This window comes from Pleurodeles waltl, chromosome 11 (genome assembly GCF_031143425.1).
Source record: "Pleurodeles waltl isolate 20211129_DDA chromosome 11, aPleWal1.hap1.20221129, whole genome shotgun sequence".
Classification (NCBI taxonomy): Eukaryota; Metazoa; Chordata; class Amphibia; order Caudata; family Salamandridae; genus Pleurodeles; species Pleurodeles waltl.
The window spans coordinates 904,899,766-904,916,423 of NC_090450.1; the positions used below are offsets into that span (position 1 = coordinate 904,899,766).

Below are 16,658 nucleotides of genomic sequence, written 5' to 3' on the forward strand. Positions count from 1 at the left end.
AAAGTACTTAATGTTTGTATTCCAAGGGATACATTACCAATTCAAGGTGTTGCCATTCGGAATAACAACTGCGCCAAGAGTTTTTACAAAGTGCCTGGCAGTCGTAGCTGCACATATCCAAAGGCAGCAAATACATGTGTTCCCGTACCTAGACGATTGGTTAATCAAAACCAACACGCTAGAAAAGTGTTCACAACACACAAAATATGTCATAGAAACCCTCCACAAACTAGGTTTCTCAATCAACTACACAAAGTCACACCTTATGCCGTGTCAAACACAGCAATACTTAGGGGCAACAATCAACACAGAAAAAGGGATTGCCACTCCAAGTCCACAAAGGGTTCAGGCATTTCACAATGTAATACAGGCCATGTATCCAAAACAAAAAATACAAGTCAAAATGGTGATGAAACTCCTAGGCATGATGTCCTCATGCATAGCCATTGTCCCAAACGCAAGGTTGCACATGCGGCCCTTACAACAGTGCCTAGCATCACAGTGGTCACAGGCACAGGGTCAACTTCTAGATCTGATGTTGGTAGACCACCAAACATACACCTCGCTTCAATGGTGGAACAGTATAAATTTAAACAAAGGGCGGCCTTTCCAAGACCCAGTGCCACAATATGTAATAACGACAGATGCCTCCATGATAGGGTGGGGAGCACACCTCAATCAATACAGCATCCAAGGACAATGGGACACTCACCAAAAACAGTTTCACATAAATCACTTAGAACTATTGGCAGTATTTCTAACGCTGAAAGCATTTCAACCCATAATAAGCCACAAACACATTCTTGTCAAAACAGACAACATGACAACAATGTATTACCTAAACAAACAGGGAGGGACACACTCAACACAGTTGTGTCTCCTGGCACAGAGAATATGGCATTGGGCGATTCACAACCACATTCGCCTAATAGCACAATTTATTCCAGGAATTCAGAATCAGTTAGCAGACAATCTCTCTCGGGATCACCAACAGATCCACGAATGGGAGATTCACCCCCAAATACTGAATACTTACTTCCAGAGTTGGGGAACACCACAAATAGATCTATTTGCAACAAAGGAAAACGCAAAATGCCAAAACTTCGCATCCAGGTACCCACAAGATCAGTCTCAGGGCAATGCGTTATGGATGAGTTGGTCAGGGATATTTGCTTACGATTTTCCCCCTCTCCCACTCCTTCCATATCTAGTAAACAAGTTGAGTCAAAACAAACTCAAACTCATACTAATAGCGCCAACATGGGCAAGACAACCTTGGTACACAACACTACTAGACCTTTCAGTAGTGCCTCATGTCAAACTACCAAACATACCAGATCTGTTAATGCAACACAAACAACAGATCAGACACCCAAATCCAGCATCGCTGAATCTAGCAATCTGGCTCCTTAAGTCCTAGAGTTCGGACACTTAGACCTTGCACATGAATGTATGGAGGTCATAAAACAAGCTAGGAAACCTACCACTAGACATTGCTATGGAAATAAGTGGAAAATATTTGTTTATTACTGCCATAATAATCAAATTCAACCCTTACACGCATCTGCCAAAGACATCGTAGGATACTTACCACATTTGCAAAAGTCAAAGCTAGCTTTTTCTTTCATTAAGATACATCTTACAGCAATTTCAGCTTACCTGCAAATTACGCACTCAACTTCTCTATTTAGGATACCAGTCATAAAAGCATTTATGGAAGGTCTAAAGAGAATTATACCACCAAGAACACCACCAGTTCCTTCATGGAACCTCAACATTGTCTTAACACGACTCATGGGTCCACCTTTTGAGCCCATGCACTCTTGTGAAATGCAATGCTTAACATGGAAAGTTGCATTTTTAATTGCCATCACATCTTTAAGAAGAGTAAGTGAGATTCAAGCATTTACCATACAAGAACCATTTATTCAAATACACAAGCATAAAGTAGTTCTACGGACAAATCCTAAATTTTTACCAAAAGTCATACCACCGTTCCACTTAAATCAAACAGTAGAATTACCAGTGTTCTTCCCACAGCCAGACTCTGTAGCTGAAAGAGCACTACATACATTAGACATCAAAAGAGCGTTAATGTACTACATTGACAGAACAAAACTAATTCGAAAAACAAAACAATTATTTATTGCTTTCCAAAAACCTCATACAGGAAATCCAATTTCTAAACAAGGCATTGCTAGATGGATAGTTAAGTGCATTCAAACCTGTTAGCTTAAAGCAAAAAGAGAACTGCCTGTTACACCAAAGGCACACTCAACTAGAAAGAAAGGTGCTACCACGGCCTTTCTTGGAAATATTCCAATGACCGAAATATGTAAGGCAGCTACATGGTCTACGCCTCATACATTTACCAAACACTACTGTGTAGATGTGCTAAAGACACAACAAGCCACAGTAGGCCAAGCAGTACTACGAACATTGTTTCAAACAACTTCAACTCCTACAGGCTGAACCACCGCTTTTGGGGAGATAACTACTTACTAGTCTATGCACAGCATGTGTATCTGCAGCTACACATGCCATTGAACGGAAAATGTCACTTACCCAGTGTACATCTGTTCGTGGCATTAGTCGCTGCAGATTCACATGTGCCCACCCGCCTCCCCGGGAGCCTGTAGCCGTTTACAAGTTGATCTTGAACATCTGTATATTTGTAAATATATTACTTTAAACTACATTATGTACATTACTCCATTGCATGGGCACTATTACTAGCATACACAACTCCTACCTCACCCTCTGCGGGGGGAAAACAATCTAAGATGGAGTCGACGCCCATGCGCAATGGAGCCGAAATGGGAGGAGTCCCTCGGTCTCGTGACTCGAAAAGACTTCTTTGAAGAAAAACAACTTGTAACACTTCGAGCCCAACACCAGATGGCGGGATGTGCACAGCATGTGAATCTGCAGCGACTAATGCCACGAACAGATGTACACTGGGTAAGTGACATATACGTCCGAACCCGACAGCGGAAAAAAACAATCTAAGATGGAGTCGACGCCCATGCGCAATGGAGCCGAAGAGGGAGGAGTCCTTCGGTCCCGTGACCCAAAAAGACTTCTTCGAAGAAAAACAACTTGTAATACTCCGAGCCCAACACCAGGCAGCGGACTGTGCTAAACATGTGAATCTGCAGCGACTAATGCCACGAACAGATGTACACTGGGTAAGTGACATTTTCAATGTATATGTATATATATATATATATCTCCACACTTCGGCGTACTCGGCTGCTCATGAACGTCGGGGGTGCCCACATGCCTGTTACCTTCTTTGATGTCCGAAGGCAAGTGCGGATATATATATATGTTTATGTATATATGTTTATGTATAAGGCCTCGTCATCTGACCCTATTTATACCATTGGGCTAATTCGACCTGACTCTCTGGTTTCCAGGGCCCATAAAAGAGCTAATTCCCAGGCTTCCACCAACAGATACGGAGAGTAAGCCTATTGATGCTTCTGGCAAAAGTGTTGCAGCGCATTCTGCCAGTAACTGGCTTATTGCTAATGCTATGGGGTTATTAGCCAGATACGATTGTAACTTCTGGGACGAAATGGAAGAACTCCTCTAACATCTCCCAGAGGAGCATAGAACGAGAGGGCAGGGGAAGGTAGCTGAGGTACAACTCATTTACAACACTTCAGTTAGGTGCACCCTAATCCCTGCAGACACTGCTGTCCGAGGCATTAACACCAGTGTTTAATTGCACCGCCGTGCCTGGCTGTGCATTTCTGGGTTTAAGCTAGAAGTCCAAAAGAGCCTCTTAAACTTCCCCTTTCATAAGGAACACATTTTTGGCCCTCAGGTTGATCAGGCTCTTGAGAAAATGTAAAACAAAAATACTGAGGTTGCAAAGTCCATGGATGCATTGCAAACGCTAAGTCCCCGTGGCTCATTTTGCCACTTCTCCTGTGAGGCAGGCTCAAAAACAACCTCTTCAGATGCCCCGTCTTCATACCACCAAGGCCAGAGTCGTCAATCCTCTCCCCAAGGATACTCCAGGGGCTCATAGAGGGGCAGCAACACAAAGGATAGATGCAAAGGTGCTTCCCCATGTGCTGCTGCACCTGCACAAAACAGTGACTCCCTTCTCCGTCCCCCGATCATTTTACACCTGTCTGGGAAAGATTGGAACAGTTTTCTCCCCCACTTGGCGATCTATAACATTGGATCAGTGGGTGCTGGACATTATCCAACATGTTTTTTGTCTGGAGCTCATTATCAAACCTCCAAAAATTTCACCTTGCACTCAGACTCTCTCTGGAGCGCCAAACATTACTCAACCAGGAAGTTCAAGTCAAGCTCTTTTACTTAAGGGAGCTATAGAATCCGTCCCTCTAGAGCATCAAGGGCCAGGAGTATATTCCCTATACCTTCTGATCGCCCACCAAAAAGACAGATCTAGATCTAAGGCCCTTAAATCATTACATCCTGTCAGTTCATTTCCATAGGGTCACTCTCCAAAATGTGATCCTACTTCTCCAGCAAGGCAACTTTCTCTCAGTCCTAGACTTAAAGGACGTATACTTCACGTTCCAGCTCATCCAGCACATCGGAAATACCTGAGACTTTTTATAGCAGACAAACATTACCAATTCAAAGTTCTCCCGTTTGGATTGACTACTGCACCTTGAGTATTCACCAAATGCCTTGCAGTGGTAACAGCACATTTACGCAGACAAAACATTGTCTTCCCTTACCTCAGTGACTGGCTTGTCACAGCCAGCACTCTTCCTATCTGTCAACAGCATACTCAGAATACAATAAACCTGCTCCATCAGTTAGGCTTCACCATCAGTTTCCAAAAATCTTACCTTCAGCCTCTGCAAGTTCATTCATATCTAGGGGCTATTCTAAACACACAACTAGCATTAGCCTATCCCACTGCAACAAGGATTCAGAATTTTCAAATGCTACTGCGATGTTTCCAACCCAATCAACAGCTCGGTCAGAACCATCATGCACCTACTGGGTATGATGGCATCATGCATCCTCATAGTGGGACATGCACAGCTACACATGTCTTCTTCAGAAATGTCTGGGACGACAATGGTCTCAGTCACAGGGTCACTTGGAGGATCTAGTGTTGATAGACAGCAGCACTCATCACTCTCTGTAGTGGTGGAACACAATCTGTTAAAAGGACATCCTTTCCTCGACCCCGTTCCATACATCATCCTGACAACAGATGCATTACCGACAGGCCGGGGTCCTCACTTACATGATCTCACATTCAAGGGTCTCTGGGACACCAAGCACCAGTGTCTCCACACCAACTACCTGTAACTTCAAGCTGTTCACCTAGCATTGAAAGTGTTGCTACCTCATCTGATTGGCAAGGTTGTCTCATTCCAGACGAACAGTATGGCAGCAGTGTACTATTTACAAAAGCAGATGGGGACACATACGCTACAGCTGTCATGCCTACCTCAGACAATTTGGCGATGGGCTCTTCATCACAACATCCGTCTGCTAGCAGAACATCTTTCCTGGGAACACACTACTATTTTGACGACCTTTTCAGCAGCATGCAGCAACAAGTCCACGAGTGGGAACTCCGCTCACAAGCCCTGCTCCCCTTACTTCCAGAAGTGGGGGTTCCCAGAGTTCAATCTTTTCACACCTGCGAACAACGCAAAATGCCCAAACTTAGCCTCTAGATTCCCACATCCAAGATCCAAGTGCAATGCTGTATGGGTGAGCTGGTCAGCGATATCTGCCTATGCTTTTCCACTTCTCCATCTTCTTCTGTTTCTGGTTCAGAAGGTGAGGGGAACACCCCTCACACTAATACTTACAGCCCTGGTTCACAACGCTACTAGAATGATCAGTAGTTACTCATAAGAAGCTTTCCCTCAATCCGGACATTGTTCTAACTAACAAGACTTATGGGTCCACTGTTTGGACCACCACACAATTGTTCCCTCCAATTCCTATCTTAGAAGGTTGCTTTTCTCATTGCCATCACTTCACTCAGACGTGTCATTGAGCTCCAGGCTCTAACCTTAGAAGAAACTTTCTCCCAGATATATAAAGATAGGGTGGTACTTCGCACAAACCCAAAATTAATTCCAAAGGTGGTCTCCCATTTTCATCATATTCAGTCAGCGGAATTACCTGTGTTCTTTCCTCACCCAGAATTAGTTGCGGAAAGGGCTCTTCATACATTAGCTATTAGAAGAGCTCTTATGTACTACTTTGACAGAACTATAGAATTTTGTAAAACCAAAGGTTTTTTTTTTTTTTTTTTGCTCCCCCTCATGAAGGAAAGCCCATTTCTAAATCAGGCATAGCTAGGGAGATAGTTAAACGTATACAATCATGTTGCCTTAAAGCCAAAAGGACTCTGCTTATACCTCATAGATCACACACTACTTGTAAAATAGGGGCCTCAATGGCCTTCCTAGGCTATATTCCTATTGATGATATATGTAAAGCAGCTACATGACCTATACCACAGACCTTTACTAAACATTATTGTGTGTATGTTCTAGCAGACCAACGAGCTAATGTAGGTCAGGCAGTGCTACGCACACTTTTCCAAACAACTGCAGCACCCACAGATTAGTGACTGCATTTGGAGAGCACTGCTTTACAGTCTATGCAAATCATGTGCGTCTACAGCCACACATGCCATCAAATGGAAAATGTTACTTATCCAGTAAGCATCTGTTGGTGGCATGTAGTTTTGTAGATTCACATGCACCCACTCTCCTCCCAGGACATCTGTTGCCGTTTTACATTATCATTTGCATGAACATCTCTTTACTTGCACTTTACAATTCATTCACAGCTGCCTGCGGGAAAATAATCTAACCAGTGGAGTCAATGCCCATTCGCATTATCGCAAAGAGAAGTCGTCACTCTACCACATGACTCTAAAGACTTCTTAGAATTAAATCAAAACAACGAGCACGCTTTCGGGCCCAGTACTAGATTACAGGAGTATGCAAAGCATGTGAATCTGTAGCACTGCATGCCACAAACAGATGCTTACTGGGTAAGTAAGGTTTCATTCTTCAGGGGATCTGTGTCGTAGTTGGACTTTTGCTCTAGGAAAGACTGCTGGTTTAGGGATGACAGCGCTTTCGTTTGTAGGTGACAAGAACAATCCTACAACAAGTTTAATCTGTTAACCCAACCCTCCCGGCTCACAAGCAGTACCTCACCAAAAACCCAAATAGTAGAAGGTGATTTGTGGCAGCCTTTACGAATGTGCTCTAGAATGCAATGTCTCAGGGGAGTCGTGGTTATACGGAGATTACCCTTTTCTTACAAGAGCGACAAGTTTCAGTCACAGATAGGCAATGAATGAGATGCAGTAAAGTTTTCAGTAGGTTTTATTAACAAGACTACAATCTACTGTCAAATGCATGAGCTGCAATGAGTAGTATAATGCACAATGCAAGCAGCATGATTGTGAAAATTAGTCGTGAATATAAAGACCCCCACCATCTGGCAATAAACATGAGATACAAGATAGGCCATAATACCCTAGCATGGCGAACCTAATCACTAACGTAAAGATAGCTAGGTGTGATAAACCTAATCTGCCAGTACCAGGTCTGTGAAAAGAGCTCCCGAACCTTTGTTACCTTTGAATGAGGTCTCTAGAACAGACTCCGGAGGGACACGAAAGCTGGGTCTGCATCAAGGCAACGTGTAGCATAGATAGCGTTGATGGCATGTAGTAGAAATCCCTCTGATAACCTTGTCTACATGAGATGTATTTATACAGATCTTGTAGGACCCCTGACGCAGGTATGTTCCTAAACAGTAGATAAGAAGGCATGCTTGAGGCGGCAATTACATAAAAAGTTCACTCCAAAAGTACATCATGTTCCTGTCACATGTTAGTGGGATAGGGACAGTGATGTAAATACCTACGTATATCACTTGTCCTTTATGCGGACAGTGACGCCTTCACAGAGTGGCACTGATAACGTGAAATCAAAACATCTTCCTAACTAAAGCATAGCAGCCATTTTTGGAAGAAATAATTAAATAAATGTGCTAAAACAGCAGGTTTAGTAGATTAAAAGTCTCTAAGGCACAGGCCTGCAAATCAGAAGGCTAAGCTAACCTCCTGATTCCAATTAAAACTAAATAGGATCCACTACATCTGTATTTGGTAATCATGAGCAATGAATAATCTCCTGCCTATGTGTAGGATCCAGGAGCACGTTTTCCAAGAAAATACATATTTACATTTGCTTTTCTTTAGAAAAGGCCACATCTTTTTATTTGAGGAAGTAACATAGCAGTCAAGACATTCAACTACATTGACTAGTTAGGTTTATTTACTTTATTAAAAAAAAAAACTACTGATGTAAAATATGTAGTTGTCACCTGAGAGTAACACATATGCCTTTTTCACAAACGTTTTTTTGTTTTAAGAAATTAGTTGCGTACAACTAGGCCAGTGTAGCTGTATAGGTTGCTGCAAACTGACACTGCAACTTTCCAAACTTAAGTGCTCCCAGCACTCATGTATCCGTGCCAGTTGCTCAGATTTGTTTTTTTCTGTTTCTTATATACATTATCACGGAGCACTGTGCTTGGCTTTTGCCTTTTGGAAATAATTTCAAACCATGTTCAAAAACATACCTGCAACGTCTTTTAGTGTTGAATGTTTTCCTGTTTTATTCTGCCAGAAAATGTTACTTCCACTTCACAAAAATGCAGCATCTTTTTGTGAAGGGAACTGTTATGATAGGGAAAAGGTGAAATCAGATCTCCGTCATCTGTGTATCCTTTGCCTACCAGATTCCCACCATTCTTCACACATGTAAACACAGCAGGAAATAAACACAGCATAAAGCTTTCCAGCTCATCCTCAAGAACCATTAAAAAAAAATTTGACTGCATGGGCAAGAGAAATAGTGTAGGCAGTAGAAGTCCTTTTTGGGATGCAGGATGAACTGGGATGTCAGAGCAACGAGGAGAAGATGAAGTCTGTACCAGTACTCCCATTTCAGTCTCTTAGGACTCTTTCAGAGGGAAATCAAATGGGAGGCCTCACCTCTGCCTCCTCCTCCTCCACCTCCTCTGCCCTATACTATGAGGCCTGCAGAGCCCTCTCCTTCAAGATCTCCACAAACAGTGCCTGCAGAGGTTCAGGCTCTTCCAGCACCGCCCTTTGCACCTGTCGAGATAACTCTGAGGAGGTAGCGTTCTAGATCTCAATACAGGTCAGGATCACACTATCACTCATCATTTTAGGTGTTCCAGACATAGTCCTCTTCTATTTATTCTATATGCAGATGTCATTGTGGATCTCGTTCACCTTCCTCTTGGTCTACTTCCACGTCTTCTGCTGGAATATATTCACCAGCCTTCACTGATTCTCCCCCTTCAAGAATTTCCCGTTAGTGACATCAAGAGTTTCCTTGACGTTCTCATCAGTGATGTTGATAAAATGAATATTCCCTAAACTGATAATTTCCTTGGCAGCTATGTAAACAGACACTTCGATGATTTGTTTTCATCATCATACTAGAAAACATCGTCAGGACCTCTGCTACCTTTAGTTCCAGGCCTATTAGAGCATCTGTAGAGGTTTTCTCAACACCAAATTCTGCTGAAGCAGCACTGTCAGTGCTTCAGAAAAAATACAAAAATATTGACCACCTGCTCAGGATCCTTTATTCCTCAGGATATATTCTCCCCCATTTTGTGATTGTATCAGTCACAAAGAAAAATAATTCCTCTGCTCCTTCGTCCATTGTCTCTCCAGACAAAGGTATAAAACTGTTGGCTTCAGTGGGTAGAACGGTGTTACGTACATTTGCTACTGCTATGAAAAAAAACAGTGTCATAGCCGCATTGGTAGATACAATAGATCTCTCTGGTATTCACGCTTGTTTTCTTATGACTTACCTACGGAACGTTGTGAAGATTTCTTGGAAATATTCAACAAAGGCATGATCATGTTGACCAAACTCATAAGGGCAGCTGTAGACACTTCGATCCTACCTGCTCATGCATGTTGTCAGATCTGGCCTTAAAGATTCTTCCACGCTTGACTTCCATGTCTCAAACCCAAGGTGCAACAAAGGATTCTCAACCTTTGTTTTTAATACTTTTTGCATAGTTTCCATTGAATGTATTTTGTCTATTTCCACTGTTTTTGAAGGATGGGCTTGATATTTTATTCATTGCTAATGATTACCAGTGGACAGACCTTGAAGGAGAACGTATGGTTGCTTACCTGTAATCCTAGTTCTCCTTCATGGAATTCTGCATTGAAATCATATGCAACTCCCTAACCTCCCCAATGGTTGGGATAACGAGTCTAACTGTTGTGAAAAACAACTGGAGCAGCTGCCAGTGAGCAAACCTAGAAAGATACTGGAGGGCTGATAACCTTTAATGCTGCTCTTTCAGTTTTCTACCTTTCATGGGTGCAGAACATATGGATACTTAATCCTTTTCTGTTTCACTTAAATCTCTGGTGACAAGTGTAATTTTTTTATTAAAAGTTTTTTTTTTTTTTAAATAAATACAATAATTTGTCAATTTTAGCCTGTTTTAGGCTGATTTATTGTTTATTTTCAAATAAAAAGATATGTAGGAATGCTAACCATTTTTAGAGAAAGTTTACAAGGATCCAACACCTGGATTGACTCTTATCTGCTTCTGATTTCAATGAACATTTCCTAGAAATTGAGTAGGATTACAGGTTACTCAACATTCTGTCTTTCATATGTATTACTTTCATATGTATTCCTAACTTGTTTAACGGGTGATATGTTTATGTATAAAGTACTTTTATTTGCCACCTCAGATGAAAAGCTGTGGTTTCGGTTATATTTCTGTTTCTCTGTTACTTTGTCTTTTTTGCAAACAGTTTTTTCATGTTTATTTTTCCAGCTAAGGATTCCAGACTTCAAGACCAGCGACAAATTTCTCCAGCAGCTAGCAGGGAGATTAAGCCTGTAGATGCTTCTAATTTCTGCAAATCTGACAGCAAAGGTTTGTACCTGAATCTGTCATTAATACATATTTAGACATTTTCAAACAAAATATTGAATGCAAAACACGTACTGCATATTTTTTCTGAAATGGCTAACAAGTTTAAAACATGCACAACCCTCATGACTACCTGAAGAGAGTTTAAGCCCTGATTTATCAGTGACGTGCCTATTATTAAAAGCAAAAATGTGGCTACTGTTGGAATTTTGAATGTGAAGGCTTTTTGACAAATCTGCTGTGAATATGATGCAGTTTGTGTTCAAAAACATTGTAACTCAACAAAACCATTGCCAGTTTTGGGATGCAGCAGAACATCTTTAAGAAGCTGACCAATACTCCTTGCTGTACAGTAGTCACATGTTTTGGAACTTGACATAAGCTATTGAGCTAATATGATAAAACATCTGACTAAACACACTGCGGTTCTGAGTGGTGTGATGAAGATGCAATATTAGTATTTCTCCATCTCAAGTAGGCATGATTTACAAATAAATCTGCTTACCTACATTTATCGTAGTTGTGGAGATAAATACATTTGAAAGGGCAACATACATTCCTGAATTGAAAAACACAGGACAGCAGATCTGTGAATGTGAGAAGTACATTTTCTGCAGAGCTACATGTGTTTTTGAAGACTCTCTATCATACCAGCAAAAGTAGGTATATTCTCACAAACACTTTTGTTTGGACTGTTCACACAGGCAACTTTCAGTTGGTTTCCCTCTGTGGATATGCTTGCTCATGTGTTTCCGACGTGCTGGAATAAGTACATATTCATAGCATATGTTGGCTGCAGATACATATGCTATGTACACTCCTGCCATCTAGTGTTGGACCCGGACTTTGCAAGTTTTTTTTTCTCAAGGGAGTCTTTCATGGTCGATGCTGTGAATCGTTCCTCTTCCTCCTCGACGCATTGCACATGTTCAGTGGCTCCTTTGTTAGATTAGTTTTTTCTGTCATTGAGCTTGGATGGAGCAATTCAAGTTTTGACACCCAGGTGGCCTATTCTTTTTTTTTTTTTTACTTTTTTTTTGCTCCCATGAATGGAGGGGACCCGGAATTCTTGGTGTCTCAGCAGTCTGTCTATGGCCAGTTAAGCTGCCACCTTCTGTTAACTGTTTTGTTTCAGCAGCAGTATTGATCGTTCAGAAACTGTTCTACCATCACCCTCACAAGAATATTTTATTTTTTCATTATTTCTGTGAATTTATACCTTTCCCATTTAGCTGATGTGTGGAGAATTTATTCAACTTTTATATGTCCTAGCTCATCCTGAAACACATGTATTTAGGATTAAAACTCCTAAAGCTTATCTCTCTTCCACATGAACACACAACACCCACTTCCCAACATCCCAACCCTTTCATCCAGATCACACTTAATTATTTTCAAGAATAGATTATTTTTATTTTTATTTGTTTTTGAAACTCCACTTTCCAATTTTTTTCAGGTATTTTTCTTTTAACTGTATTTAATTTTTACTAACCTCTTATCTGGCTATTCCTCTTGTTAAGATAAGGTTGCATCTCTTCTAGCTGAAGACTATCAAACCTTTCAATGGCATTGGATAGTTCAGTCCTTTCTGGAACTAGGATTGAAAAAACTGACAGGCCCTTCGTTGCCAGTAGACCTCCCTGCCCCCCACCCAAGTTTACATTCAGATTGTGAACTTTAACCTTGAAGTTCAACTGCAAATAAAACTGTGGTCATAAGGGTAAATCTAAGGAGAAGATGTGGAAAAAATATTACTTTGTAACAGTAGGCCTAACCTGACTCATATCTGTGATTCACCTAAGAAAATGGTTACTGGGACGTTCTAGTTAGATTCTGAATTTACTCGCACAAAACCATAGAAATTCAGCAGTTATAGTTATTTCAAGTAACTTTATCTCGCATGTGCGCCGTGCATTGGTTTTTTTCAATAACTTGACTGGTTGATGTTTTATTTATATTTTTATTGACGTTATAAAAGTTGTCATGAGTGCTGTAATATCTGGGGTAATTAGCAGTGCATGGCGAGTGTGCAGGTTATAGTTACCTTAGGGCAAGACTCAGTTATGCTGAATTTCTATGTTTTTCTGCCAGTAAATTCAGAACCTATTTATAAAGTCCCTTTTGAATTTCTGTGTTGTTTAAAATTATATTTCCCAACTATACCGTCCCTTTAACCTTTGTTTTTTTCAGTGAATTTCTAGTTTTTTTAAATTATATTTCCCAACTATAACGTCCCTTTAACCTTTGTTTTTTTTCTTTGAATTTCTATGTTTTTTTTTTTTTTAACATAGTCATTTTAATTGCGATACGTTAACCCAACCACCTCTGTGCACGGCCGAAGGAGTTGGCCACAGGCCAGGCCATGCAACACCCCCACGCATGCCCTGCAGCCTACCCCCCACAACCACCCTATCCTGCACCACACAGAGTAAGAGTAGGTGTGAAAGTGTCTGTCTGGGTGTGAGTGTCTGCGTGTGAGAATGGTTATGAGATCGTCTGTCTGGGTGTGAGAGTGGGTATGAGAGTGGGTTTAAGAGTGGATATGAGGGTGTCCATCTGGGTGTGAGAGGGTCGGTGGTAGAGCTTGTGTGGGTCTGTGCGTGCATGTGCGAGTCAAGACTACCTCCTTACCTGTCAAAACCTATGGGGATCAGCTGCGGAGTTCCACAGGGCTCCTCCCTGAGCCCCACACTCTCCAACGTCTACATAGTCCCTCCCGCATCCATCGTCACAGACTAAACATCGTCTCCTATGCCGATAACCAGCTGATCATCTCACTGACCGAAAACCCCACGACTGCCAAGATGAATTTCCACAATGGGATGGAAGGCGTTGCCGCCTGGAAGGAGGACAGCTGCCTAAAGCTCAACTCTGACAAGACAGAGATCCTCATCCTGGGACCTTCCACATCAGCCTAGGACGACTCCTGGTGGTCATAGACCTTTGCAGCCGGTTTGCCCACCCTCCCCCCTGACCCCAACAAACCATGCCCTCATCCTCAGCGTCATCCTAGACTCATCGCTCACTTGACCTGCCGAATCAACTCAGTCGCGTCCTCTTGCTTTCCCACACTCTGACTTCTCTGGAAGATCTACAGATGGATCCCAAAAGGACTGCCGCAAAACCATAACCCATGTCCTGGTTACCAGAAGACTTGACTATGGCAGCGTCCTCTACGCCGCTCCACCCAAAAGAACCTCAAGAAATTACAGCACAACTAAAATGCCTTTGCCAGATTCCTCCTGGACATTCACCACCGCGAATAAATCTCCAATCACTTAAGAGACCTCCGCTGGCTCCCTTTAGAGAAGGGAATCAACTTCAAGCTCCTTGTCCACGCTTACAAGGCCCTTCATCGCCAAGGTCCCTTCTACCTCAACCACTGCATCACCTTCTACTCCCCCACCAGAGTTCTCCACTCAACAAGCACTAGCCACCGTACCCCGCATACAGAAGACCTCGGCTACTGGGAGAGCCTTTGCGTACCTCGCAGCAAAGAGCTGGAACATCCTGCTCCTCAGACAGTCACAGTTGCTACTGCAATTCAGGAAGGACCTTAAAACCTGGCTCTTCGACTAATGCTCAGAGAACAAAACCCCCTTAGCATCTTGAGACCCTTATGGGTGAGTAGTTGCTCTTTATAAACCCTGATTGATTTAATTTTGATTTGAGTGGCTCTGTGAGTGGGTACATGAGTGGGTCTGTGAGTAGGTGCCTGAGTCGTTGAGTGGGTGTTTGAGTCAGTGCATTATTCGCTGAGTGGGTCTGTGAGTGAATGCATTAGTGTGTGAGGGAGTGTGTGAATTTATATTTCTAAAAACAATTTCAGCAAGATTCGTGACTCCATTGCAGCATTACATGGGGGGGGGGGGGGGGGAAGGAGTGGTCGTCTGTGCTGAGTATTGCAACTCCATGCACATGAAAAAAAAGGTCCCTCAGAGACATCTTCAATCCACCCATGAGATCAGGGTACTCCTACCCTGACCCCTTCTGTAGTTTCCAATCTTTATTTTCATTTCCCGGGACACGTCGCAGTTTAGAAAATGGCGTCAGCAACTTTCTGCATAGGTTGCGGCCCGCCAGTCACAGCACTTGTCCATGTTCCAGGGTTTGCAAAGCTCCGCCTAGGTGTCCCTATATATACATACATTGTTTTTCATTTAATAACTAGAAAACTACTGAACTGATTCATACCAAATCACAAAAAGGACGCTTTCTGGACCAAAAGCTAGATTTCTGCCAAATTTTGGTATAAATTCTTGCAGCGGTTCGGGCTGTAGTTGTGTTCAAAATCCTATGGAAATTAACAGGAGGAAAACACATTTGGGGATTTTGCATGACCAGTCGTTATTTACCAAACACTTACCCAAATTGAAATGGTGCAGTTAAGAGAACATTAAAAATCTGCAGCAGATACTGCTGGTATCTGCAGTAATGGCCTAATCGCATGACCTATATGTGATTGTGGCACCTTGTTCAAATTAATATAAAGTTCCCATTAACCTTAGCTCCCCATGCATAACAAACACCAAATGAATGGCCTTGATTGATAAACCTACTGCCACAATTAAGAAAGACCTCCAGATACTTCCCTCACCAACTTAATAATAGTGAGGTAATGCAATGTCAGACATTGTAAACTGAGTTTTTTAGGGGCTTGTCTCCTAAACATTTGACTGTGGCAATTTTGCACTTGTCAGAAATTTAAAAAGGTTATTCAGGTCTTTGGCTATTGGTAAGGCTGCCCAATTCTGTTTTATCACGGTTGACTACACTATGTTTTAAAAAAAAAAAAAAAATACCTTTATTAAACATGATAAACAAGTGGCAGTACATTTCTCCATTAAGTTTTTGCATTCTGTTTACACGCATATATAACCTTATACAATGCAGTTCGTATTTTGCCATAGAGTTGACTGCACTATGTTGACACTAAAATGCAGGCCTAGTTACCTACAAGAGGAAATTACTGCTCGTTTTGCATCTAATAGCACCCACGTAAAAATAGATTGAGAAACCCCTCAAAAAAATATTTTGGTTTTGTTGAATGTTGCCAATCTGTATTTGCGCCATATGACTGAAGAGCATTTAAGTTCTGTTGACTGCCAGTTGGCGTGGATTCCATTAAAATCAGATAGTCCACATGCATCAATGCCGGATTCTTATCCTCTTCTAATATTTGGGAGGAAGACCGAACAACATATATATCTTTCTACTAGTTATTGCATTTCTTAGGAATAAAATAACTAGGCCATGCTACACCATTGGTTGACATAATTTTGTACAGATGTTTGAGTGTTGCTGTTTGTTGCCTTATGCTGCACTCTAACTACACACTGACCAGCTGTTAGAATCCAGTATGGAAGCAAAACTTCAAGGTGAACTGTGTGACCCTATTTTCCAGATCTTTTACCTTAACAGTTTTCTTTCTCTGTTTAAAAAAAATAAAAAATGCTGTTTTCGTCTATTTCACTTTCTGCTCATAAGACTGAATCTGACCACTGTGGCTTTAGAGGTCCTTCATGCGCATATGGACTTAGCAGCATGTGAACTGTTCCCCCTAATTCACTTCACCTCCTTTGACACAGCGTGTAATCCTTATCTGCTAAACAGATTGCATGAAGTAAAAATTGGAGACTGTATGAAGTTAGATTGTTTTT

At 41.8% G+C, this 16,658-nt stretch overlaps 1 protein-coding gene across 11 annotated transcripts in view; it reads left to right on the plus strand.

The window, feature by feature from the left end:
- ATXN2 (ataxin 2) overlaps positions 1-16,658 on the plus strand; it is a 1,121,476-nt gene that overhangs the window by 445,759 nt on the left and 659,059 nt on the right. For all 11 annotated transcript variants that reach the window (XM_069214846.1, XM_069214840.1, XM_069214837.1 and 8 more), the window contains one exon: positions 10,900-11,001. In XM_069214846.1, coding sequence (XP_069070947.1) covers positions 10,900-11,001 — 102 coding nt within the window. The remainder of the gene's footprint in view (positions 1-10,899; positions 11,002-16,658) is intronic.